General features: G+C 55.5%; 4 protein-coding genes across 6 annotated transcripts; 2 read left to right on the plus strand and 2 right to left on the minus strand.

The window, feature by feature from the left end:
• The first annotated feature begins 484 nt into the window (after positions 1 to 484).
• Positions 485 to 8358, plus strand: rcc2 (regulator of chromosome condensation 2). Of its 2 annotated transcripts, XM_030119832.1 has the most exons (15): positions 485 to 489; positions 1165 to 1172; positions 3598 to 3603; positions 4287 to 4498; positions 4589 to 4682; positions 5467 to 5610; positions 5683 to 5814; positions 5903 to 5991; positions 6261 to 6375; positions 6458 to 6624; positions 6714 to 6894; positions 6972 to 7077; positions 7199 to 7271; positions 7352 to 7429; positions 7521 to 8358. In XM_030119832.1, exons 4-15 carry the CDS (start codon positions 4298 to 4300, stop codon positions 7623 to 7625), a joined length of 1485 nt encoding a protein of 494 aa, XP_029975692.1. In that variant the 5' UTR covers positions 485 to 489; positions 1165 to 1172; positions 3598 to 3603; positions 4287 to 4297; the 3' UTR covers positions 7626 to 8358. The 2 variants fall into 2 exon arrangements, with proteins under 2 accessions (XP_029975692.1, XP_029975691.1); XM_030119831.1 differs by lacking the exons at positions 485 to 489; positions 1165 to 1172; positions 3598 to 3603 and adding an exon at positions 2990 to 3076 and having other exon boundaries at positions 4280 to 4498.
• Positions 8359 to 8487: 129 nt separating this feature from the next.
• On the minus strand, positions 8488 to 10925 carry LOC115408889 (60S ribosomal protein L22). Of its 2 annotated transcripts, none has more exons than XM_030119853.1 (4): positions 10888 to 10925; positions 9910 to 10017; positions 9483 to 9607; positions 8488 to 8675 (listed from the first exon to the last, which is right to left on the minus strand). In XM_030119853.1, exons 1-4 carry the CDS (start codon positions 10897 to 10899, stop codon positions 8531 to 8533), a joined length of 390 nt encoding a protein of 129 aa, XP_029975713.1. In that variant the 5' UTR covers positions 10900 to 10925; the 3' UTR covers positions 8488 to 8530. The 2 variants fall into 2 exon arrangements, with proteins under 2 accessions (XP_029975713.1, XP_029975712.1); XM_030119852.1 differs by having other exon boundaries at positions 9910 to 10020; positions 10888 to 10923.
• A 300-nt stretch (positions 10926 to 11225) lies between these two features.
• On the minus strand, positions 11226 to 16511 carry icmt (isoprenylcysteine carboxyl methyltransferase). The gene is made up of 5 exons (XM_030119844.1): positions 16284 to 16511; positions 14855 to 14943; positions 14598 to 14767; positions 14294 to 14511; positions 11226 to 13669 (listed from the first exon to the last, which is right to left on the minus strand). Exons 1-5 carry the CDS (start codon positions 16500 to 16502, stop codon positions 13490 to 13492), a joined length of 876 nt encoding a protein of 291 aa, XP_029975704.1. The 5' UTR covers positions 16503 to 16511; the 3' UTR covers positions 11226 to 13489.
• Positions 16512 to 17234: 723 nt separating this feature from the next.
• On the plus strand, positions 17235 to 21958 carry gmeb2 (glucocorticoid modulatory element binding protein 2). The gene is made up of 10 exons (XM_030119830.1): positions 17235 to 17583; positions 18629 to 18755; positions 18882 to 18967; positions 19143 to 19267; positions 19448 to 19551; positions 19635 to 19792; positions 19890 to 19958; positions 20075 to 20212; positions 21029 to 21151; positions 21222 to 21958. The coding sequence occupies exons 2-10, from the start codon at positions 18640 to 18642 to the stop codon at positions 21797 to 21799; spliced, it is 1497 nt and encodes a 498-aa protein (XP_029975690.1). The 5' UTR covers positions 17235 to 17583; positions 18629 to 18639; the 3' UTR covers positions 21800 to 21958.
• The last annotated feature ends 1608 nt before the right edge of the window (positions 21959 to 23566 follow it).

The following is a 23566-nucleotide window of genomic DNA, read 5'->3' on the forward strand; positions in this document are numbered from 1 at the left end:
TGTGAGTCTGAAAACATTTTCACATGACTGTTCATGTGTTCCGCTCAGAAAGGAAGTGTATCAAGGTAACATGGCTCCAGGTTCCTGCACCTCAGGCTGACTAAAGCAGGTGCTACACCGCCCCCTGCTGGACACTGCTCTCATAGCAAAGACAAGGCATCATGACAGTTATATACGAGGGAGAACCGGAAAATAACCGGACACTGGTTATAACTTTTCATTTGTTTTATTTTCACAATTATTCAAAGCTGTCACCTTCAAAGTAATCCCTGCTGGTTTGAATACACCGTTGCATCCATGTTTTTCAGCTTTCAAAGGCGTTTGAAAACTCGTGCGTATTGATCCCGTTCAGTGTGTCTTTCGATGTTTGTTTAACCTCCTCGACGTCCTCAAATCTCCCCCTCTTCAGCTCTTTTTTCATTCTTGGGAAGAGAAAAAAAAATCACACAGGGGGCTAAGTCCGGCGAATAGGACGGATGAGGCAGCAGGGTCATCCCGTTTTTCACCAGGAACTGCATTACGCGCAGGGCCCGGTGTGCTGCCGCGTTATCGTGGTGCAGCCACCACTCGCCATCCCGCCAAAGCTCCGGACGCTTCTGCCTCACTGCTTCTCGGAGCCGCTCAGGACCTGGATGTAGTGGTCCTGGTTAACAGACTGCCAGGCGGCACAGACTCGCTGTGGACGACCCCTTTCACATCCAAAAAGCAGATCAGCATGGCTTTTACCGCTGACCGGGACTGGTGCGCTTTTTCCAGCTGAGGGGAGTCCGGGTGTTGCCGCTGGCTCGACTGCTGCTTCGTCTCGGGATCGTAGGCGTGACGCCAGGTCTCATCCGCCGTGATGACTCTGCCCAGCGGCCCAGGATCCTCTTCAGTGTGCTGGAGGATTTCCCGGCACACATCCACGCCGGCCGCCTTCTGCTCCGGAGCGAGGACGCGCTGCGACCCGCCGCAATCCCAAATCCTGGGACAGGATCTCCTGACAGGAACTCCACGGAAACCCCATCAAGGTGGACACCTCCCCGATCATCCTTCGCCTGTCAGCCAGGACCACGGCTTCCACCTCGCGGATCTTTTCCTGCATGCGTGAGGATGCGGGTCGTCCGGAGCACAGCTGGCCTTCAAAGGACATTTCTCCCCTTTTAAAGCGCCCATACCATTCAGAAACCTGCGTTCTCCCCAGAGCACCATCTTTATACGCCTCCTGGACCAGGGTGAGTGTTTCTGACTCTGTTTTTCCCAGCAAAAAACAAAATCTGATGCTTGTGTGCTGATCGCGTTTAGTGATATGTTCCACTATTTGCGCTTTTCCGAAGAAGAGGGTCCTGCTGTGTTGACGTCGGCGCTGTGTGTGCTTTCCCAATGTAACTTTTTTGAGACGATAATTTGCAGAGATCTGCACAAGAACATGCTGTAGCGAGATTGAACAACCAAAACTCTGAAATCATTCTTGTTTCAATTTTATAAACACAGTCCGGTTTCTTTCCGGTACCCCCTCGTAAAAACGCCGACTGTTTGGTGTCCTCAGAAGGTTGTCCATCCAAAGTCTTTCCAAGTCTAGATGTCCATCAGTGGCCTGACACAGTTCAGGGTTTATAAAGCTAATCTCTGGCAGCGCTGTGGAGGCTCCCTTTGGCGTTTAGTTAAAGACTTATTGAGACCGAAAGTCTGAATCTGTGAATACATTGCCAACTTTACTGGACTGTTCAGAACAAAATTTTGCTGGAATCTTTCGGCTTCTTTAGAACCATAAAGAGCCTCAGCTCCATCTTCTCACAGCAGCAGTGCATTCCTCCAGGCTGGAGAGCAGGAAATGAGCAGTGATCTCCTTTAAACGAGAAAACCATCTCGTTATAACAAGATATCGCTCATAAATGTTTCTTCACTGTGGCAGTCACTTCAGAAACGTGAACAACAGTGGTTTAGCTTGAACGTCCCTGTCCTGTCCAGCTGGTTTAAGTGAGGGGTGCTGATATCTGTGGATAGTGATCAGCAGCTGTCTGAGCCCACAGCCGAGCTCTAAACTCTGAGAATTCCAGTTCGACGTGTGGATTTCTGGCACAGAGCTGAGCTGAATGGGAGCGGACTCAGACGGGCCTTTTCCCACTGATTTAACGTCCATCAGTCACATTCATCCACTCTGCTGCCACGTGAGGCGTGGGAGCGGTTTGGCCTTCACCTTCTTACTCAAGGGCACTTCAACAGATGGGGGACTGAACCTGCAACCTTCCCAGTGAGAGACAACTCACCCTGTCCCATTCTACCAGCTGTCATGGCAATGGAGTGTGATTTCAGCTGTTCTCCGGGCTCTCTGAACTCGGCCGTCTTGTCAGTGTGTTCGTCTTCCTGCTTCTCCCTGTCAGGTCGTTCTGACTGAAGACGCTCCTTTCTCCCAGGATAAAACTTCACCTGTGTGCAGGTCGGCTTCAGAAGTCACATCTCATCACATCTCCCCAGAAATGTTCAGATTTCTTCAGAAAAGGTCAGGTCTCCTCAGTTTTCCTCAGAACTCCTCACAAATACTGTATCGAGATCTCTTCTGATGTGTGAAGTTTTCCTCAGTTTTCCCCAGTTCATTTCAGAAATGTGCAGTTTTCCTCAGATATATTGATTTTTCTTCAGATCTCATCATATATATTTAGTTCTCCTCAGATCTCCCCGGTTCTCCTCAGGTTTCCTCAGATCTCCAGATCTCCTCGGTTCTTCGGTTCCACAGATTTATTCAGTTTTCCTCAGATCTCATCAGAAATATTCAGTTCTTCTCAGATCTCCCTGTTTCTCCTCAGATCTTCCCAGTCCTCCTTGGTTCTCCACAGATGACCTCAGTTCTCCCCGGGTCTCCTCAGATCTCCCTGGTTCTCCCGGTTCTCCCGGTTCTCCCCGGTTCTCCCGGTTCCCCCCTGCTCCCCCGGTTCCCCCGGCCCTGCTCTCCTCCTGGCCTGCTGCTCGCCAGCCCGGAGCTGCTTCCTGTATGAATACTAAATGGGACCACGTGGTTCGTAAAGCACACTGCAGCTTCTTTTGTTCAAATCAATCAAACCGGAGACGGACAGAGCACCGAGTCAGGAAATCCCCGGTATGTCATTTATTCACAACTATTTACCAAACAGGCACTTTGTTTGTAGAATAAAGGCGGAGGGCTCCCGGGGCGGCGCGGGGCGGAGGACGCCTGTTTGGCGTCCGTCTCTGTCGGAGCATCGTTGTTTGTAGCGTTTAGTGTCCGCGTCTTCATTTACTGTCTGCTAGCATCCTGTAGCGGGGGACGCTAGCACCGCGCACCCCGTCAGTCACACATCGCCCCGCTGGTAGCCGCTCTGACCCCGGGCCCGGGGGTTTTACCCGCCGGGGGCTCCAGAGGAGTCCAGCAAAGTTAGTTTTCGCCGCGTGTCGCGGAGACTTTCCACACAAGTTGGTCCGTTAGCGCGGCGGCTAGCCGGCTAGCAGCCCGTCCTGTGAACAAAGAGCCTAATGAAGCTAGCAGCTAGCCGCCGTGCGCCCGGGGAACGCCGCTCCACAGCCCCGCGGAGCGCCGCGCCAGGGCTCCGCGGAGGACCCGCAGCGCCGGGGGCTCGACCGGGAGACGATACGGTCCCCGAGGAGGAAGCGGAGCCGCCGAAGTACCGCAGAACTTTCCCCGATGGCAGCACGCTCAAAGACAATACAGCTGTGTGTGTGTGTGTGTGTGTGTGTGTGTGAGTGTGTGTGTGTGTGAGAGAGAGAGAGTGTGAGTTCAGTAAAGTTATTGGTTTGAACAGAGTTTGGTAAAGCTGGTGTCATTGTGGGAAATCTTCTCGGTTCAGGACTTTGGCCGTCATGTGTGATGTTCCTCTTTAAGAACCTCAGTGTTCCTCTTAGAACTCACCTGAACGGTTCCTCTGAGAACAAATCTGGTCTGAACGGTTCCTTTCAGGTCTCGTTCCCCCCAGGTCTGGTCTGAACGGATCAGATCTCATCTGAACCGTTCTCTCAGATCTGGTCTGAACAGTTCTCTCAGATCTGGTCTGAACCGTTTTCTCAGATCTGGTCTGAACCGTTCTCTCAGATCTGGTCTGAACAGTTCTCTCAGATCTGGTCTGAACAGTTCTCTCAGATCTGGTCTGAACAGTTCTCTCAGATCTGGTCTGAACAGTTCAGGTCGGGTCTGAATGGATCCTCTCAGATCTGGTCTGAACCGTTCTCTCAGATCTGGTCTGAACCGTCCTCTCAGATCTGGTCTGAACCGTTCTCTCAGATGTGGTCTGAACCGTTCTCTCAGATCTGGTCTGAACCTTTCTCTCAGATCACAGCTGGATTCAAGATGCCGCGTAAGAAGGTGACCGACGTCTCGGGGAACGGCGGGGTGAAGAAGAAGAGGACCAGCGGCAAGCGGAAAGAGCGGGACTTCAGCAGCGACGACGAGTTCGACTTCGAGCAGGAGAACAACAAGAAGCCGGGGAAACCGGCGGCCAAGTCGGGCCTGCAGCCGGTCACGGTGGCCGACGACGTCAAGGAGAAGATCGTGGGTTTGGAGAGATTGAGGACCAGAGCTTTACTGTGACGGAGAGCGGAGTTCTTGTTGGTTTTCAGACGGCGCTCATCTCTTCCACAGAAACTGGAGTGCCCAAAGGTGAAAGGTCAACTGCTGGTGTTCGGAGCGACAAACTGGGATTTGATTGGAAGGAAGGAGGTGCCTAAACAGCAGGGTAGGTTCCTCCAAACGGCCTCCTGTAGTCCCCATGATGTTCCAGAGGCTTTTAAACAGTCGCTGAATGAAAACGTCACGGACGGGTCAGGAAGGGTCAGGAAGGGTCAGGACGGGTCAGGACGGGTCAGGACGGGTCAGGACGGGACGGGACAGGACGGGACAGGACAGGACAGGTCAGGTGTGAGGACGTCTTTGTCTGGTGGAGCGAGAGCCAGCAGGACCTGCTGTAATTGACTGTGACAGTAATGTCTATTCATATGCATGCATGTGCGCCCCCCCCCCTACTGCCCCCCCATCCTCAGCACTGCACTCTGCTGTACTGATAAACCTGCTTTGTTGGGGCTGGATGGGGGTGGGGGGGTGGGGGGTGGGGGGGGCAGACAAAGACATGGATCACCCAGAAAGCAGCTGACACTCTGAGACAGATGTCTTCTGCATTTTCAGATCAGTGATGTTTAGCTGTTCAGCATTCAGGAGGGAGGCGTCACACTGCTCTGATCGATCGATCGATCGATTGATTGATTGATTGACAGATGGTGGCCTCCGGTGTCCTCCAGGCCGTCTGGCTTGTTATTGTTTGGAGGACGAAGCAGAGACTTCAGTTTTTAATTCACTTTCATTGCTTGTTCATGTCAAAGGTTTTTCAATAAGTGTGTGTGTGTGTGTGTGTGTGTGTGTGTGTGTGTGTGTGTGTGTGTGTGTGTGGTGTGTGTGTGTGTGTGTGTGTGTGTGTGTGTGTGTGTGTGTGTGTGTGTGTGTGTGTGTGTGTGTGGTGTGTCCAGCTGCCTTCCGTAACCTGGGCCAGAACCTGTGGGGCCCCCACCGCTACGGGGGCCTGGGCGAGGTGCAGGTCAGCTGTGTGGTGTCGGGGCCCTGCGCCGCTCACAGCCTGCTGATGACGGCTGAGGGCCGGCTGTGGAGCTGGGGTGAGTCCTGTGGCGGAGCCCCCCCCCCCCCCCCGAGGCTCCGGACCAGATCTGAACCCGCTGTCTCCTCAGGTCGCAACGAGAAGGGCCAGCTGGGTCACGGGGACACCAGGCGCCTGGAGGCTCCCAAGCTGATCGAGGCTCTGGCCGAACACGTGATCGTCGCCGCCGCCTGCGGACGGAATCACACCCTGGCGCTGACAGGTGGGCGGAGCCGGGTGGGAGGGTGGGAGGGGCTGCTGAGGTGGACTCTGGACGTGACGTCCTCCTCCCTGTCCTCGTGTCTCCTCAGAGGACGGCACCGCCTACTCATTTGGTGAAAACAAACTGGGCCAGCTGGGCCAGGGGACCCAGACCGACGCCGTCCTCAGTCCAGCACTGGTGAGACGCCACTGCCTCGTCCGTCCGTCCACCTGTCTGTCCTGAATATTCCAGCTTTAGGAGCTGCTGCTCTGGGCTGCCTCGCGTGAAGACTGCAGAACGTTCTCCAGAGTGGCGTGTTTCACGTGGCGCTGCTCTCGCTCTCATTCCTAATCTGATTGGTCACGGCGGGAATGAGCCGCGGTCGTCAGCGGGACCCGACTGGCTCAGAGAGCGGGTCGGCGCTCTGAGGAGACCCTGAGACGAGCCTGTGTTCTGCTTCCCTCCAGATCTCCTACAACGGCCAGCCGCTGGTGAAGGTGGCCTGCGGCGCCGAGTTCAGCATGGCGGTGGACTGCAAAGGGAACCTGTACTCGTTCGGCTGCCCGGAGTACGGCCAGCTGGGTAGGAGCGCCGCGCCCCAGCCTCCGTCCCGGGGGGGGGGGTCCGGGGTCCGGCTGACGCTCTCCCTCTGCGGTCGTTACAGGACACAACAGCGACGGGAAGTTCATCGCCCGGGCGCAGCGCATCGAGTTCGACTGCGAGCTGCTGCCCCGCCGCGTCGCCATCTTCATCGAGAAGTCCAAGGACGGCCAGGTCATGCCCGTGCCCAACGTGGTGGTCCGAGACGTGGCCTGCGGGGCCAACCACACGGTAAGGGCCCCCCCTGGTTCTGACAGGCCGGATCCGGTCCCCGACTCTGACCTGCGTGTGTGTGTGTGTGTGTGTGTGCGCGCCCTCAGCTGGTGCTGGACTCCCAGAAGCGTGTGTTCAGCTGGGGCTTCGGGGGCTACGGCCGCCTGGGCCACACGGAGCAGAAGGACGAGATGGTTCCCCGGCTGGTCAAGCTGTTCGACTTCCCCGGACGCGGCGCCGCGCAGATCTACACGGGATACCAGTGCTCCTTCGCCGTCAGCGAGATGGGTGAGCGGCCCGGCGGCCTCACAGGTCAGGGGTCGAGGTGTGGCCCTGTGCTGACCGCCGCTGTCCACTCGCTGCAGGGGGGCTGTTCTTCTGGGGGGTGACCAACACGTCCAGGGAGTCCACCATGTACCCCAAAGCCGTGCAGGACCTGTGTGGCTGGAAGATCCGGAGCCTGGCCTGCGGGTGAGCGCCGACCCCGATGCACTCGCAAGGGGGGGTCACGGGGTCACAGCGATCAATAACAACACTTAGCCCCACCCCGGCTGACACTACGTGCGTGTGCGTGTGTGTGTGTGTGTGACAGGAAGAGCAGCATCATCATCGCTGCAGATGAGAGTACGATCAGCTGGGGCCCGTCGCCCACGTTTGGCGAGCTGGTGAGCCGCCGTCCTGCCTCGCTGCTGCTGACAGCGTTTTCCTGGCGTTCGCCCGTCTTCACATCCTGTTTGTCCTGCAGGGATACGGAGACAACAAGCCCAAGTCCTCCACCACGGCCCAGGAGGTCAAGACCCTGGACGGCGTCTACGTTGAGCAGGTGATCATGTCCGCCTCCTGCCTCACGCCCTCGGTGTGTGTGTGTGTGTGTCTGTGTGTGAGACCATGCTAACGCTGCGTCTCCGCTGCAGGTGGTGATGGGATACTCTCACTCTCTGGTCATTGCCAGACAGGACACTCAGCAGGAACAGGAGAGACTGAAAAAGCTGCCGGAGTACAATCCCCGGACAATCTGACGGGCTCCGCCCACGGCGACGCCTCCACCCGGAGCCCCGCCGCGCCCAGCGAGGCGCGGCGCCGGAGGGACGGCGGCGTTCAGGAGGAGACCCACGGATCTCTCGTACCAGCAGACGGGCTGCTCGGCAGGAGGGAGGCGGGGCTCGGCTGACGTGGCGGTCCGGCACGTCCGGCCCAGCGGTGCTTCCTCCTCGAGCCCCTCCCCCCTTTCCATTTTGTACTCCAGCCAAACGTCGATGTCTTCATGTCTCTCGTTCTCGTCTTTGTTGCAGTATTGAGTCCAGTTGTCACGGTTACGGGTGCTACAGTGGCGGTCCTCGGTCTTTTCCTACTGAGGGCTTTGCAAAGACCAACACTCCATTCCTGTGCCTTTTCTATGTGTGTGTTCAGGATATGGGAGTCTCGTGTGTGTGTGTGTGTGTGTGGTGAGGATGGGTGTATGAATGAATGAGTGTGTGTGTGCGTGCGCAGCGGCCACAGACTACAATCAGGAACATGATGCACCGTGCTCACTGTTACATTCCTTCTCTTCTTGTGTGAGCGTCCAGGACGCTCGCCTCGGTCTGGGTTCCCAGGGTTCCCTGGGTTCCCTGGTCGGGTTCCGGCGCTCAGAGCGTCGGGAGCCACTTCGCTCACCTCTTTCCTCTGTCCTCATTTCTGTCTTTGAAGTTTCTCTGGGTAACATTTTGCTTTTTCATTGAAATGGTTAAATAAAGATTTGTGTAAAACTCATGTCTTCTTCATTTTTGCAGTTTTTCTGAAGGGGTTAGAAGTACATCCCATCACTGAGGAGAGGAGTTCTACAGCTCCCAGACTGCACGGTGTGTGTGAGGTTACAGGTGAAGGGACGTCAGTCAGTTCTGTTCTGTAAACATCATTTATTCAAATGTACAAAAGCAGATGTTCAGTCCTCGTCCTCCTCCTCCTCCTCGTCCTGGTTGATCTGGAAGTAGCGCAGCTCGTAGCTCTCCTTGGTGTTGGCCACCACTCGCAGCCAGTCACGCAGGTTGTTCTTCTTCAGGTACTTCTTGGTCAGGTACTTCAGGTATCTGCAGGACAGGAAGCACAGCGTCTCATTCAGACTCGTCTCCATGTGTGACGACGGAGACCCACGGTCCAGAATCTAGCAGGGTTCTCCCCCCGTTAGTCCTGACGTGCATCAGATAATCTGGGTTCACTTCCGGTCAACCGGTCTGGTCTGCAGACAGTGTGGAAACGGGGACAGACGAGGAGCAGGAGGCCTTCACCTCCTGCTGGCTGGTATTTCAGACACGCTGATGCTGAGATGAGGGAGTAGAGACATGACAAGTACTACATGACCAGGGATGTGCACGGCTAATCGTTTAACCGCCTACTCATTTATTAAACGTTTGATATTTTACTAGTCGGCTAAACGCTGCATGGCCCGTCCATGCTTCACATGTCCACGCGGGTGTGCGTTGCGCGTTGGTCACCACGCTGCACGCCGCTCCGTGCCGCTCTTATTAACCCCTCCCCGCCCCGTCCGACACCGTGCCTGCGCAGCTCCGCTCACATTTTTAATTAAATATGGGTATTAAGTTGCAGGTTTTCTTGCTTATAGACTAGTCGGCGGGGAAATTAGTCGAAATTCCCATCCCTATACATGACACAAATCAGTTTCCGGTCAAAGGAAATAAAGAAATAAAGACCACAGCTGTACTGAGTGCAGTGGAGGGACGGAGCGCCACAACTACACTCATATTCAGACAGAGCCTGAAGAAGAAGCTTCTCCTCATCCTCCAAAACCCCCGGCGACTGTCAGACAGTGACGCTGTCCCCGTCAGGCCTGCAGCTCCCCCTCCAGCCGCCTCCTGCTCCCCCCGCTGAGGACTGACCTCTTGGAGAAGGGGACTTCGGAGGACACGGTGATCTTGCTCTTGCTCCTCTCGATGGAGATCACTCCTCCTCCCAGGTTCCCGGCTTTCCCGTTCACTTTGATGCGCTCCTGCAGGAACTGCTCCTGCAGACGACACCACAGACGCTCCATCAGTCCCCGGCTCTCAGCTTCAACGGGACCAAACGTCCACTGCGCATCCCCAACCTCTCTTCAAACATCACTTTCAAGAAGACTGAAAGAAGCGTGTACACTCAGAGGACTACTCTGAACACCGTGTTCTGAACCCGTCTCTCGGCTGTCAGCTGGTCCAGACATGTTTACAGGTTAACCAGGACGGATCCAAGTGTGTTGTTACAGTGGAAAACTAAAACAGCATTCAGCTTTAATCGCGGCCTGAAGCCCTTCAGTCCGCAGGGTGAACTCACAAAGTTGGCAGCGTCCATGATTCCATCCTCAACGGGATGCGTACAGTCCAGCGTGAACTTCAGAACCTGCTTCTTCTTCTTCCCTCCTTTACCGACGTTCTGCTTCTTCTGCTGAAGAGAAAAGAACCATCAGAACACAGAAAACTCCCGATGGCCACACGTGAAGACCCGGTCAAGACGTCACGCCACACGAGACCCGGCATATCAGAACACACACACGGGGTGTGTTCCGTCGTGTCTCCTGTCGTGCTGTCTCCTCCTACACACTGACACTTGGACACTGAGTTCACAGAGGAACGCACTGTATAACTACTAAGACGTGACCTGAGCCCTGCTGGGACTTATGTGTTCAGACAGAAATCCACCAAAAACCTGAGGAGGAGGAGAACCCGGTAGCCGCAAAGCATCTTCAGCTGGAGGCCTTTAACTCAAGTCTGGTGCTGATCATGACATCGCTCCATACTGCACTTCTATTGGTCAGTCACCAACAGCCCAAATAGACAACAACACTGGCAGAACTTGGTCGCAGGTCGTCTCTGATCCTCATCTCTGGTCTGGAACGGAAGCAGATTGTCCTGTGTGGAGCTTTACACACCACAGTAGTCACACAGACACACTGTCCCACCACCTATCTGTGTACACACACCGTGAATATCACTCTACAGTCCAGCACACACACCGTGATCATCACATCTATAATCCAGTACCGACATCGCACACCGGAGCAGGAAGCCGCCTCCCAGCTCCGCTCTGGAGCTAATGCTAACAGGCGGCGCTAGTGCTAACAAATGAGGCTAATGCTAACAGAGCAGCCCCGACGACCACATGCGTCTTAAAACACAATCAATGCGAGGTCTACAGCTGCGTCTGGATAAAAAACCGACTCCTCGTCACACCCCTGTCATCGCACAGTGTTAGCCGAAGCGCTCTGCGCGCAGATGAAGGTTTTTCTTGACGTTTTACGGAGACTGGACTTACGACAGGCGCCATGATGGAGAGCTTAGCAGAAAGGAAGGACACTGCGCATGCGCCGGAAATCACACCCGGCATCATCGATCAAATCAGTGACTCTGGAATCGATTTACTAACTGTCAAACTACACATTTATGATTATTTTGGACCTAATATGACTGGCATCTGTGTGTTTCTGAACAGAAAAGCGCTTCTGCAGTTGTGTGACTGCCGTTACTGCCTTCCACACTGACACAGGGTCGTGTCCATCGGCTCCAGCTGGAGGGTTCTCTTCCTTCATTCCATGAGAATAAACCAAATAAAAAGACAAGTCTTCTGAAAGCTTTTTTTCGTTTTTGGTTTTATTTCATACAAGTGTTGAGAAAATCTGCGTTGTGAATAAATGCAACACACTGTCTGTACAGAAAAGTGCCAAATATTTCCAACTCAGCTCAGCGGGTGTGTCAGGCTGGCTTCCGCTCTGTTTGATCAACCAGTGTACGTCGTAGATATGCTACATGTGTATTAAACACCACGATCTCCCTCTGCCCGTCAGTGGACAGATTGTGCTGTCGGTCCGGGGAAATGGCGACAGCAGTCCTGAGTGTTTCACAGCAATTAGTGACTTTCATTCATTCATTCTGGATCAAGTGGGAAGTGGTGAAGTCCTGACATCCAGGAGGGTGGAACGGAGAAGTGGAACACTTTTGAAGAGCTCCAAAACGAAATTCTGATGTCTAATCGTAACATTTGCTGTATAGGTTCATGAGACATTCTGTCATAAACTGCTGAGGAAGCTAAAGTGAAGACCTGCCCAACATACAGGCTCGGCAGCAATACGTCCAGAGACACTGAATTCTCAACGTGCCCTCTGACCTGGCTTCGTTTTGTCATGTGAACCCTCTCAAATCACAGGTGTGAGTCTCTCAACTGGCGACGTTCCCAGAATAACGCTGCAGTGGAGAGGAGGTGAAGAGATGTGAAAGCTACTGCTGGAAGTTAGACGGCTCCGCCTGCAGCCTGCAGCCACCCAGCAGGAGGTAGAAAACCACGATGCCCAACAGCTGTCTCTGCATGCCCAGGACAAGAACATCCAACACGGCCACACCCGGCTCTGCAGGATGTGTGGAAACACACGTTCAGACTTTAACTGAGAAATCTGCAAACTGTGAAAGCAGAGGGGACGTTTCCTTCCCGGTATAGTGGGGAAACCCTGGGATGAGTCCAGACACCAGCAGCAGGACGACCCGACGTCCCGCCAGCAGCTGGAGAGCGGTTCCCCAGGTCTGCTCTGATCTGTAGCATGGTCCCATTTCTCCGACAGGTGTAGACGAACATCAGAATGTCAACAGTTCAGCGTGTCGTCACGTCAGAAAGAGGAACCCAAATATGATACAGACTCATCACACAGAACGGATGCTTCAGCAGTTCAGTTCTTCACTCTGGATGATTGCGGCTCAAAATGCACAATTCACCACCTCACAAACCCTGATCATGACATGAGATCCATAAAGGAAAGGATGTTTCACCCTCAGCCTGGATTCTGAGCCACTCCATCTTCCTCCAGGCTCTGGGACCTGGATTTAAAAATTAGATCCTCAATGTACTTTCATCTGAAACAAAGACTTTGGAGCACTGAGCAGCAGTCCAGTCCTGTCCTTGTCCCGGTCTAGGGTCTGGATCTGCTCTTCATTCCAGTTTGGGTTCTACTTTCTGAACCGAGTGAAAACATACTGACTGTGATGTTTTGAGCCGTACCGGTAGTTCTGCCATCAGACCAGGAGGATGAGGAGGACAGAGGATCAGAGCAGGACATCTCGGGGACAGACAAAGGTTTCAAGAAACAAAGCAAAACGGAGCGAGGTCGTCTTCAGACGGTAAACACACACCGACTGGCTGCAGTCAGCTGATCAGGCCATCGCCTTGCGTGTTTTCACCATCAGGTGACGGCCAGAGGATGCGACAACGTGGAGAAACGTCCGCAGAGGGGTCAAAGGTCAGCCAGACACTGCTGCTGAGTGACTGCGGGGCGACGTGGAGGAACGCCACCCGTCTTCAGTCAGGTTACAGCAGTAAAGACATCTGGGTGCTCCCAGCCTGCTTTATTATCATGAACGCATCGACCTGCAAGTCTGCATACGGCCAAACTACGGATAACGACTGATATTTACACTGTGGATCGAACTGGCAGCTACATATAGAGCCTTCTGTGGGGAACGAGACCAGAGCGGTGGAGGACTGGAGGCGCTGAGCTGAGGGACGGTCAGTCTCTGGACTGCTCACCTGTCCAGGAGACCCTGACCTCACCGGCCGTTCAGCTCAGCTCCATCCGATCCTCAGCTGGAAGAAGTGGTGCACGGGGTGGACGTCAGGTCTGCAGGAGAGAGACTGGATCAAACCCCCCTCCCTCTCCCCCCGCCGCCGGTCCACAGCGACATTTGGACAAACATGCAGACAGAAACAAGTGGATTGGTCCGAGGAGCCGCGGAGGCGGGCCAGTCTGCACCCGCTCCCAGGACGGCGCCAGAAACACAGCAGACCAGCTGCTGGAGGTCGGCCCGCGAGCCCCCGGCGCCCGCTCGGCCCCGCCCACCGGGCCGCCCCGCCACGAGTCCGTCCGGCCGGCCGGCTAGTTGACGCGGATGCCTGAGATGAAGGGCAGCCCGGTGGGAACCTTCTTTTTGTACTCCACGTAGTCCTCGGCGAAGAAATGGATGAGCGACAGCTCCTCCTCCTCGATGCGCTCCCTGAAGAACCGCCAGCTGGCTATCGTGTAGCCCAGGATACACACCGGGTTACACAGCATGACCTGCGGACCACACACACACACACACACTCAGTGGACTCTCCATACGAAGCAGTGGAACCACTCTCCACGCCAGCAGCACGCCTGACGGCTCGATGTGAGGACAGGCGGTCCGAGACGCCAAACACAGCATTCCAAATGCATTTCATCAGCTTGCTTCTCTATTCTGCTGTTTTAATGTTTTAACGCCTCTTCTGATTTGCTTCTCTGACTTTATGTGTGTGTTTCTCTCTGTGAAGCCGTCTGAATGGCCTTGTGTCATTTTGTTGTTGCTGACAGGGCCTTAACTCACCGCAGTGCTCAGCACTGACACTGAACATCCCAGCAACAACCGCTGAAGGCAGACACCGGAGTTACACAGAAATAACTGAGTTCAGTGCCTTTTATTGCTCTTGCAAACAGTGAGATGAGGTGGCGTCGATTAGAAAAACGAGGTAATAAAGCAGGTTTATGGAGTAAATTATGGCGAATCAGTCGACAAATCAGCTGACAGAATGTGTCTGCAGCAGTTTTACTGTCAGTTTCCACAGAAGATGAAGTGTTTCTGCTGTAACAACAAACTTCTGACACACAGCCATTTCTCTGAGTCATACAGCGAGCCGGTCCAGGCGAGGCGGCGGCCGGTACCTGCGTTCCTATGCTCCAGTAGAACCAGCCCACGTAGGACGGGTGTCTGAAGTAGGAGTAGACGCCGCTGGTGACCAACACGTGGCTCTGGGCCTTCTCGTTCTGCACGATGTGGTTGAAGTTGGAGCCGGCGGTCAGCATGGCGGCCTTCCGCAGGCCCTCGCCACACAGCACCATGAGCAGGCCCACCACGCTGAGCCAGGTCAGCTGCTTCAGCTCTGCACGGAGACACAGGCGGCGCGGCGCCGTGAGCGGCGGCAGCACCGGCGACGCGGATCGGCGGGCACGGCGGGCGCGGCCTCACCTGGAAACGCCAGCTTCTCCAGGGTGAACTCCAGCCACGACGACACGGCGGCCAGGGTGTACTCCACGCTGTGGTTGAGCAGGAAGGAGTCCAGCGACAGGGTGCGAGGGTTGATGATGGCCGTCACCAGGTACTCCGAGTAGTGGAAGAACGACAGCGAGCACATGTACCTGAGGACCAGAGGACCGGAGGACTGGAGGACCGGGCTTCACAGGACAGCAAACACAGCCAGACAGCAAGGCTTCAGCGTGACGTACCAGCCGAAGTGGGTCCAGTTGGTCTCAGAGAAGCTGATCATCAGGCCACAGCCGAATGTGACTCCCAGGAAGCAGGCTCGCACGGCGACCTGGGGAGGCAGGACACGCACGGTGGGTCCAGACTCCAGACCCAGCAGCACACAGAGGAGCTCAGCTGAAAGAACTGAGGCTGGACCCAGGGGCCAGGAGCCCTGGAGCCCAGGAGCCCAGGAGCCCAGGAGCCCAGGGGCCAGGAGCCCAGGGGCCAGGAGCCCAGGAGCCCAGGGGCCAGGAGCCCAGGAGCCCAGGGGCCAGGAGCCCAGGAGCCCAGGAGCCCAGGAGCCCAGGGGCCCAGGAGCCCAGGGGCCCAGGAGCCCAGGGGCCAGGAGCCCAGGGGCCCAGGGGCCAGGAGCCCAGGGGCCCAGGGGCCAGGAGCCCAGGAGCCCAGGAGCCAGGAGCCCAGGAGCCCAGGGGCCCAGGAGCCCAGGGGCCCAGGGCCCAGGAGCCCGGAGCCCAGGAGCCCAGGAGCCCAGGAGCCCAGGGGCCCAGGAGCCCAGGGGCCCAGGAGCCCAGGGGCCCAGGAGCCCAGGGGCCAGGGGCCCAGGAGCCCAGGAGCCCAGGAGCCCAGGGGCCCAGGAGCCCAGGGGCCAGGAGCCCAGGGGCCCAGGGGCCAGGAGCCCAGGAGCCCAGGGGCCCAGGAGCCCAGGAGCCCAGGGGCCCAGGAGCCCGGAGCCCAGGAGCCCAGGAGCCCAGGGGCCCAGGAGTCCAGGGGCCCAGGAGCCCAGGGGCCAGGGGCCCAGGGGCCCAGGGGCCAGGAGCCCAGGAGCCCAGGAGCCCAGGGGCCAGGAGCCCAGGAGCCCAGGGGCCCAGCAGGAGCCTGGATCTCTGGAGCACAGTTAATACACAGGATGATGAACCGGAACCTTCGTGCCTGGAACTCTGGAACAGGCTGAGTGACGGGCGAGCAGCTGCAGCTCAGTCTGGCTTTGTTTTCTATCTTTAGAGGACAGGAACCAGCGGCTCAGATAAGAGGATTAACCAGGTACAGGTCGGTGTTGGTCAGAGTTACACCCTGAAGAGTCACTGCAGTCTGATGAAACAGCTCGGAGCTAAAGAACAGCGAAGAGAGAACAGCTGACCCTTCAACCCTGAGACCCCAGGCTCCCTCAACCAGGGACCCCTGCAACCCTGAGCCCCTTCATACAGACAGCTTACCCTGTACAGGTTGAGGGTAGTTAGTCTGGGTTAACCAGACAGTTTACCCTGTACAGGTTGAGGGTAGTTAGTCTGGGTTAACCAGATAGTTTATCCTGTACAGGTTGAGGGTAGTTAGTCTGGGTTAACCAGACAGTTTACCCTGTACGGGTTGAGGGTAGTTAGTCTGGGTTAACCAGACAGTTTACCCTGTACGGGTTGAGGGTAGTTAGTCTGGGTTAACCTGACAGCTTACCTTGTACACGGGTCCTCTGTAGAGGATTAGCAGGAGGCCGTTGATAAGTGCTATGTGGACGCAAATGGCGATTTTCCCCGGAGTCTCCGTCAGATAATCAAAGACCCAGTCCGCGCGTCCATAACAGGTCCGGACCAGCGGGATGAGCAGCACGCTGAGCCCCAGAACGAAGCTCTTTATACTCACTCTGCCTTCCAGCACCAACTTACAGCCTGCCATGATGGAAACACTGAGCCGCGCCAAGTATCGCGAGAACAGGGGAGCGCGAGATCTCAGCGTGACGCTGACATAGATATAGAACATATAGAAACCGTTCAGAATAATAGAAATAGACTAAATTAACTTTAGTAGACGCGCGCGCGCACACACACACACACACACACACACACACACACACACACACACACACACACACACATTGACAGTAGGTCTTTAAGTGTAATAAAGGCAAGTATAATAAAAATATGTAATATATACATGTTTGGACAAGGTACCTTTTGTAAAGGTACCTTGTCCATGTTTATGCCTATCTCATAAATAATATTTTTTTCCACAAATAAACACCATACTCACGCATTTGGATTATTTTTCTACTTTTGTAGATCTGATTCTATAGACTCGTGAACTGTCGAGTTGTTGGAAAATGTCTCCTGTCTATTCGTTATTTACTTTTGCTTTTTTGTTTTATGATGTAAGTACTAATGCATGCTCCACTGTACATTTTTATACTATTAGCTGTTACTTATAATCCAAATACTAAATTTTTTAATATTTAATATTGAAATATTTGAAAAAGTAATTTGTGTGAACATTTAATTGATGATTTTCATTTCTTGATGCAACCTGGAGCTGCTGTGATGGTAAGGATAACTCTTGAAAATTAAATTGAAGCACTTTGACCTTGTGTCCAGTCGGGGGCGCTGTGGGCCACGACGTCACTTGTCAGTCCACCGAGGCTAGAGAAGAAGAGCGTCTTCCTCCATCGATCTGCTTTATTTATCAATCTGCGTTAAAATCTGTTTAAACGTAGTTCCTTTAGACCAAATAACAATAATAATCTCTTCATATAAATCAAATTCCATTCGGAATGTTCTACTGACTGTCCTTTAAGCCCGGAATAGCTTCAAATCATGCAGCTAGCTCTGTGATGCTAGCCTCAGCTAGCTGCAGCTAGGCTGCTAAAGTTAGCTTCAGCTAGCAAAACATCCACAGCATTTCTGCACGAGACGAGACGTCAAAGATCAACCCGGACCGGTCCGAGTCCAGGAGAGCCCAGCTTCACCCAGGGTTTCCGTTCAAGGTAAGATGAACCCTGATCCTCTGTCAGGGCTCTCCTACTCCTGTCTGAGGTTCTCATTTACCGTCGCTGCTTAGAAAAGCTTCTAACTTAGTCCATACAGATGTGTGAACGCAGTGATGATAAATGAGACCGGGACTGGACATGGACTCTCTGGAACTCCAGATCGACCCGGACCAATCAGAGTCCAGGTCATCTGTGAGCCCTGTTTACCAGAGAGGTCCGTTCATCTCTAGAGAGAATCATCAACAGAATATACTTCATTAATTCCGGCGGGAAGTTCTATAAAGGACTCTGCTGTTTTGTTTTTTTTTTCGCTGCATTTCTTTATTTTGCTGTGATGTCCTGTGAATTAGCCAGTGTCTGAGTGCTGCTGTACATACTAGTTGATGCTGCTGCAGGAGTCAGACTTCATCCTCACAGACACTCAGTGTGTGAGATCCTGAACTCTAGAGGGGCTCTACATCTCTTCTACAGTGACTCTACAGCTCCTGTATAGTGACTGTACATCTCCTTTGTAGAGACTCTACATCTCCTTTGTAGAGACTCTACAGCTCCTCTATAGTGACTCTACAGCTCCTGTATAGTGACTCTACATCTCCTTTGTAGAGACTCTACAGCTCCTCTATAGTGACTCTACAGCTCCTGTATAGTGACTTTACATCTCTATAGTGACTCTACAGCTGCTCTATAGTGACTCTACAGCTCCTCTATAGTGACTCTACAGCTCCTGTATAGTGACTTTACATCTCTATAGTGACTCTACAGCTGCTCTATAGTGACTCTACAGCTCCTCTATAGTGACTCTACAGCTCCTCTATAGTGACTCTACAGCTGCTCTATAGTGACTCTACAGCTGCTCTATAGTGACTCTACAGCTGCTCTATAGTGACTCTACAGCTGCTCTATAGTGACTCTACAGCTCCTGTATAGTGACTTTACATCTCTATAGTGACTCTACAGCTCCTGTATAGTGACTTTACATCTCTATAGTGACTCTACAGCTGCTCAGCAGAGCTCTGAGTGTTCTGGTTTCTTTGTTGTGCAGCTGTGACCCTCATGGCTTCGGCAGAGGTCAGCATGCAGGAAATGGGCGAGGTGGTGATCGTCACTCTGCCAGAGCCGGCAGGGGAGGAGCTGCCCACGGTGGTCCAGGAGGAGAAGGCAGAGACAAGGTAACACCTCCTGCTCTCATTGATCACATGAACAGACACAGAAAAGATCCCAATACAACTGCAACCTGAGGGATGTACACACTGCTTGCGTCAGACACACACACGTGAAGCAGCCTTGTCTTGCAGGGAGGACGTCCTCACTGTGGCTCCAGAGGCGGAAGCTGAGGCCGGCTCAGCAGAAGCTCTGTCCAAGGAGGAGGAGGCAGTCATCGGTACGTTCAGAGTGTGAGGGTGGACTCACCTGGACAGGGGGACAAGACAGCTCCACACAGGAGGTCCTCCTCTGCTCCCTGCTGACAGAACACTCCGCACAGCACAGTTTAAAGCAGCCTGAACTCTGTCTGCTTCAATCCAACCCGTGTGTGGTCTGTGTCTTTGTGTTTACAGTGAAGTTAACTGAAGAGGTGGATGTGGAAGGTGACGTCTTCTATCCGATCACCTGTGCAGACGTCAAAGCCACCCTGGTGTGGAAGAAGTTTGTGTGTCCAGGCATCAATGTGAAGTGTGTCCAGGTACCTGCCGTCAGTCACACACCGAGCAGTCACTCCCGCTCAGCCTCCGCTGCGTAAACACGACCCGGGAGGTGTGTGAGTGCGGGGCTCAGGGACGTGTCGGAGCCCACCTGGTTGTTTTTCACTCCGTGGCTGAGGCTCGAGGAGCAGGTGACTCCTCTCCTGCTTTTCTGTCCTCAGTTCAACGAGCAGCTCATCAGCCCCAAGGAGTTCGTGTGTTTAGCAGGGAAATCCACCCTGAAGGACTGGAAGAGAGCCATCCGCCTCAACGGCACCATGCTGAGGTCCGCGCGCACACACACACACACACACACACACACACACACTGCTGGGTGTCAGAGTGGACGCTCCCCGTCTCCTCCGTCAGGAAGATCATGGACTCTGGCGATCTGGACTTCTACCAGCACTCGGCGGTCTGCTCCAACACCTGCCGCAGCACCAAGATCGACCTGGTGGGAACCAAGGTGTCGCTCAGCGGCGAGCCGGCCGCGGAGCTGGCGTCCGCCCCCCCTTCCTCTGCTGACCGTGAGTCCTGGAGCCCCCACCAGGGGGCGCTCTGTCCACCCGTCCGTCTGTGACACCCGTCCAGCATCTCTCAGTGACAGCCGTCTCCGTGTTGCAGTGAACGGAGCGGCGGCGTTTCCCGAGGCGGCGGCGGAGGAGCCTTCAGAGTGGGTGACGGCCATCGGAGGTGAAGAGACACTGACGGACAGAGACACAGGCTGACACACAGACAGGCAGCTGACTGTGTGTGTGTGTGTGTGTGTGTGTGTGTGTGTGTGTGTGTGTGTGTGCGCGCGTGTGCAGAGGATTCTCTGACGTTCTGGCGTGCGGTGAAGGAGGCGGGGCTCCTGGAGGAGGTGGTGGAGGATTTCCAGAAGGAGCTGGAGGCGGTGCTGAGCGGCCTGCAGGAGCGAGTGGGCGACCCCCCGCTACAGGTCAAAGGTACAAACACACCAGAGAGTGTGTGTCCAGAGAACTTCACAGCCAGTGTCAACCTGGAGCTGAGGCTGAGGCTGAGGCTGGAGCTGAGGCTGAGGCTGAGGCTGAGGCTGAGGCTGGAGCTGGAGCTGGAGCTGGAGCTGAGGCTGAGGCTGAGGCTGAGGCTGAGGCTGAGGCTGAGGCTGAGGCTGGAGCTGGAGCTGCAGCTGCAGCTGGAGCTGAGGCTGAGGCTGAGGCTGAGGCTGAGGCTGAGGCTGGAGCTGAGGCTGGAGCTGGAGCTGCAGCTGCAGCTGGAGCTGAGGCTGAGGCTGAGGCTGAGGCTGAGGCTGGAGCTGAGGCTGGAGCTGGAGCTGGAGCTGGAGCTGAGGCTGAGGCTGAGGCTGAGGCTGAGGCTGAGGCTGAGGCTGGAGCTGGAGCTGCAGCTGCAGCTGGAGCTGAGGCTGAGGCTGAGGCTGAGGCTGAGGCTGAGGCTGGAGCTGAGGCTGGAGCTGGAGCTGCAGCTGCAGCTGGAGCTGAGGCTGAGGCTGAGGCTGAGGCTGAGGCTGAGGCTGAGGCTGAGGCTGAGGCTGAGGCTGAGGCTGGAGCTGAGGCTGAGGCTGAGGCTGAGGCTGAGGCTGAGGCTGAGGCTGAGGCTGAGGCTGAGGCTGAGGCTGAGGCTGAGGCTGAGGCTGGAGCTGAGGCTGAGGCTGAGGCTGAGGCTGAGGCTGAGGCTGAGGCTGAGGCTGAGGCTGGAGCTGAGGCTGGAGCTGAGGCTGAGGCTGAGGCTGAGGCTGAGGCTGAGGCTGAGGCTGAAGCCAGTGGGTTGAACGTGTCTTCCAGACGCCGTTCTGCTCAACAACATCGTGCAGAACTTCGGCATGCTGGACCTGGTGAAGAAGGTTCTGGCCAGCCATAAGAGCCAGATGGACCGGTACCGGGAGCAGTACACCCGCAGCCTGGCCGGTAAGGGGGTGGTGTGTGTGTGTTGTGCAGCAGAAAGTGTGTGTGTGTGACAGCAGTGTGTTCCCTGCAGCTCTGGAGCAGCAGTGTGATGAACACAGGAAGCGAGCCAAAGAGCTGAAGAGCAAGTCGCAGCACCTGAGCAACGTGCTGATGACGCTGACCCCGGTCCCGTCGCCGCCGGCGCCCAAGCGTCCGCGGCTGACCCGCGCCGCCTCCGGCCCGGCCTCGGTGGGCTCCGCCCCCGCCCCCGCCCAGATCACCCTGCCGCTCAACCAGCTGGCGGGCCTGCCGCTGGGCAAGGTGCTGACGGTGGCGGGCCCCCAGGCGGGCGCCGGCGCCGGCCGCTACACCCTGCTGACCTCGCCGCTGTCCGGGCCCGAGCTGGCGGCCGACGCCCCCAACCTGTCGGTGCTGTCGGTGGCGGCGGGGCAGGACGGGGCGCCGGGGGCGGGCTTCGTCAAGGTGCTGGGCTCCCAGTTCCAGGTGGTGACGCTGCCCGCCTCGCTGCAGGGCCTGGCCGCCGCCCAGCAGGTGGGCGGGATCAGCGTGGTGGACGCCGCCACTGCCGACCCGCAGGAGGGAGCGCAGACGGACGGCGACGACGAAGGTCAGCCAGGACAGGTCAGAGAGGAAGAGGAGGCCGGCTGACACAGCTGGACACAGCTGGCGGCGCCGGCGGCCGAGCTGCATGTTAACGGCTCAGACTGACACACACACACACACACACACACTCGTCACATTTCAACATGTTTGAACCACTCGGCCTTTTCGCTGGTTGGTCATTTTTCTAATAAAGCTGAAAAGCAGTTTGAACCAGTGTCTCCATTATGGTGAGTCAGCAGATCCCTGCAGGACGCGTCTCGTCCTCCGACGGGACGCTACTGCTCAGAGACACCCCGTCTCACCCCCAGAGACACCCCGTCTCACCCCGTCTCACCCCATCTCCAGAGACACCCCGTCTCACCCCGTCTCACCCCGTCTCCAGAGACACCCCGTCTCACCCCGTCTCACCCCGTCTCCAGCAGCCTGTAGCCCCGCCCACCGCTGCACGCTGTCAGTGGCTGAATGAAGAGCAGTGCCAGGTCAGAGTGACGCTGAGGCCAGTGACAGTTTGAACAACAATAATAATAATAATAATAACACATTTTATTTCAACGGCCTTTCAAAGAACTCAAGGACACTTTACAAGATTAAAACAACAATGATAAGAACAATAATAAAGTAAAATCAGAAGTAGCAACACAGCAGATGATGACGGTGAGGAGATGTGAGTCGTGGGTCAGAGCTCAGTGGAGGATGCAGAGCTGAACAGATGGGTTTTGAGTCTGGACTTGAAGAGGGACAGGGAGTTCAAATTATGAAGGTCCGGGAGCAGAGAGTTCCAGAGCTGGGGGGCCTTAAAGGTGTCCAGGAGAATTTTGAATTGAATTCTGAGCTTGACCGGGAGCCAGTGCAGCACTGGAGGATGGGGCTGATGTGGGGTGATGAGGGGTGAGGAGGGCTGATGTGGGGTGATGAGGGGTGAGGAGGGGTGAGGAGGGCTGATGTGGGGTGATGTGGGGTGAGGAGGGGTGAGGAGGGGTGAGGAGGGGTCTTTGTGATGATTCGGGCAGCTGAGTTCTGAACCAGTTGAAGTTTATGGAGTGATTTCTGTGGAAGGCCGAAGAGGAGAGCATTACAATGGTCGATACGGGAGGTTAGGAGGCTGCGGACGAGGACGGAGGCAGCGTGAGGAGTGAGGGAGGGACGGAGGACATCGATGCTGCGGAGGTGAAAGTAAGCGGACCGAGTGATGCCGTTAATGTGGGACTGGAAGGAGAGAGTGCTGTCGAGGACGACGCCCAGACTCTTGACCTGAGGGGAGGGGGACCGAGGAGCTGTCGATGGGGAGGGAAAGACTTTCTACTTTAGCAAGTGTGGATTTAGTGCCAACCAGGAGGATTTCAGTTTTATTGCTGTTTAATTGGAGGAAGTTTGCAGTGAACCAAGATTTAATGTCAGAAAGGCAGGAGATGAGGGAGGGGGGTGGGAGGGGGGGTGGGAGCGTGGGACTGGGTTTACAGGAGAGGTAGAGCTGGGTGTCGTCCACGAAGCAGTGGAATTGAATGGCCGAGGGGGAGGAGGTAGATGATGAAGAGGAGGGGCCCCAGGACTGAGCCCTGGGGGACACCTGTGGTGACTGGGGAGGGGTCTGATTTCAATGACTGAAGCTGAGTGAACTGAGATATGAGTGAAACCAGCTGAGGGGTGTGTGGGTGATCCCGATGGAGGAGGACGGGGTGAGATGGTGTCGAAGGCAGGATGAGGATGGAGAGTGAACCAGAATCAGCTGCCATGAGGAGGTCATGGGTGATTTTGAGGAGTGCGGGTTCTGTGCTGTGGCGGGGTGGAATCCAGACTGAAAAGGCTCATAAA

The sequence above is a fragment of the Salarias fasciatus genome, chromosome 20 (genome assembly GCF_902148845.1).
Source record: "Salarias fasciatus chromosome 20, fSalaFa1.1, whole genome shotgun sequence".
Lineage (NCBI taxonomy): Eukaryota > Metazoa > Chordata > Actinopteri > Blenniiformes > Blenniidae > Salarias > Salarias fasciatus.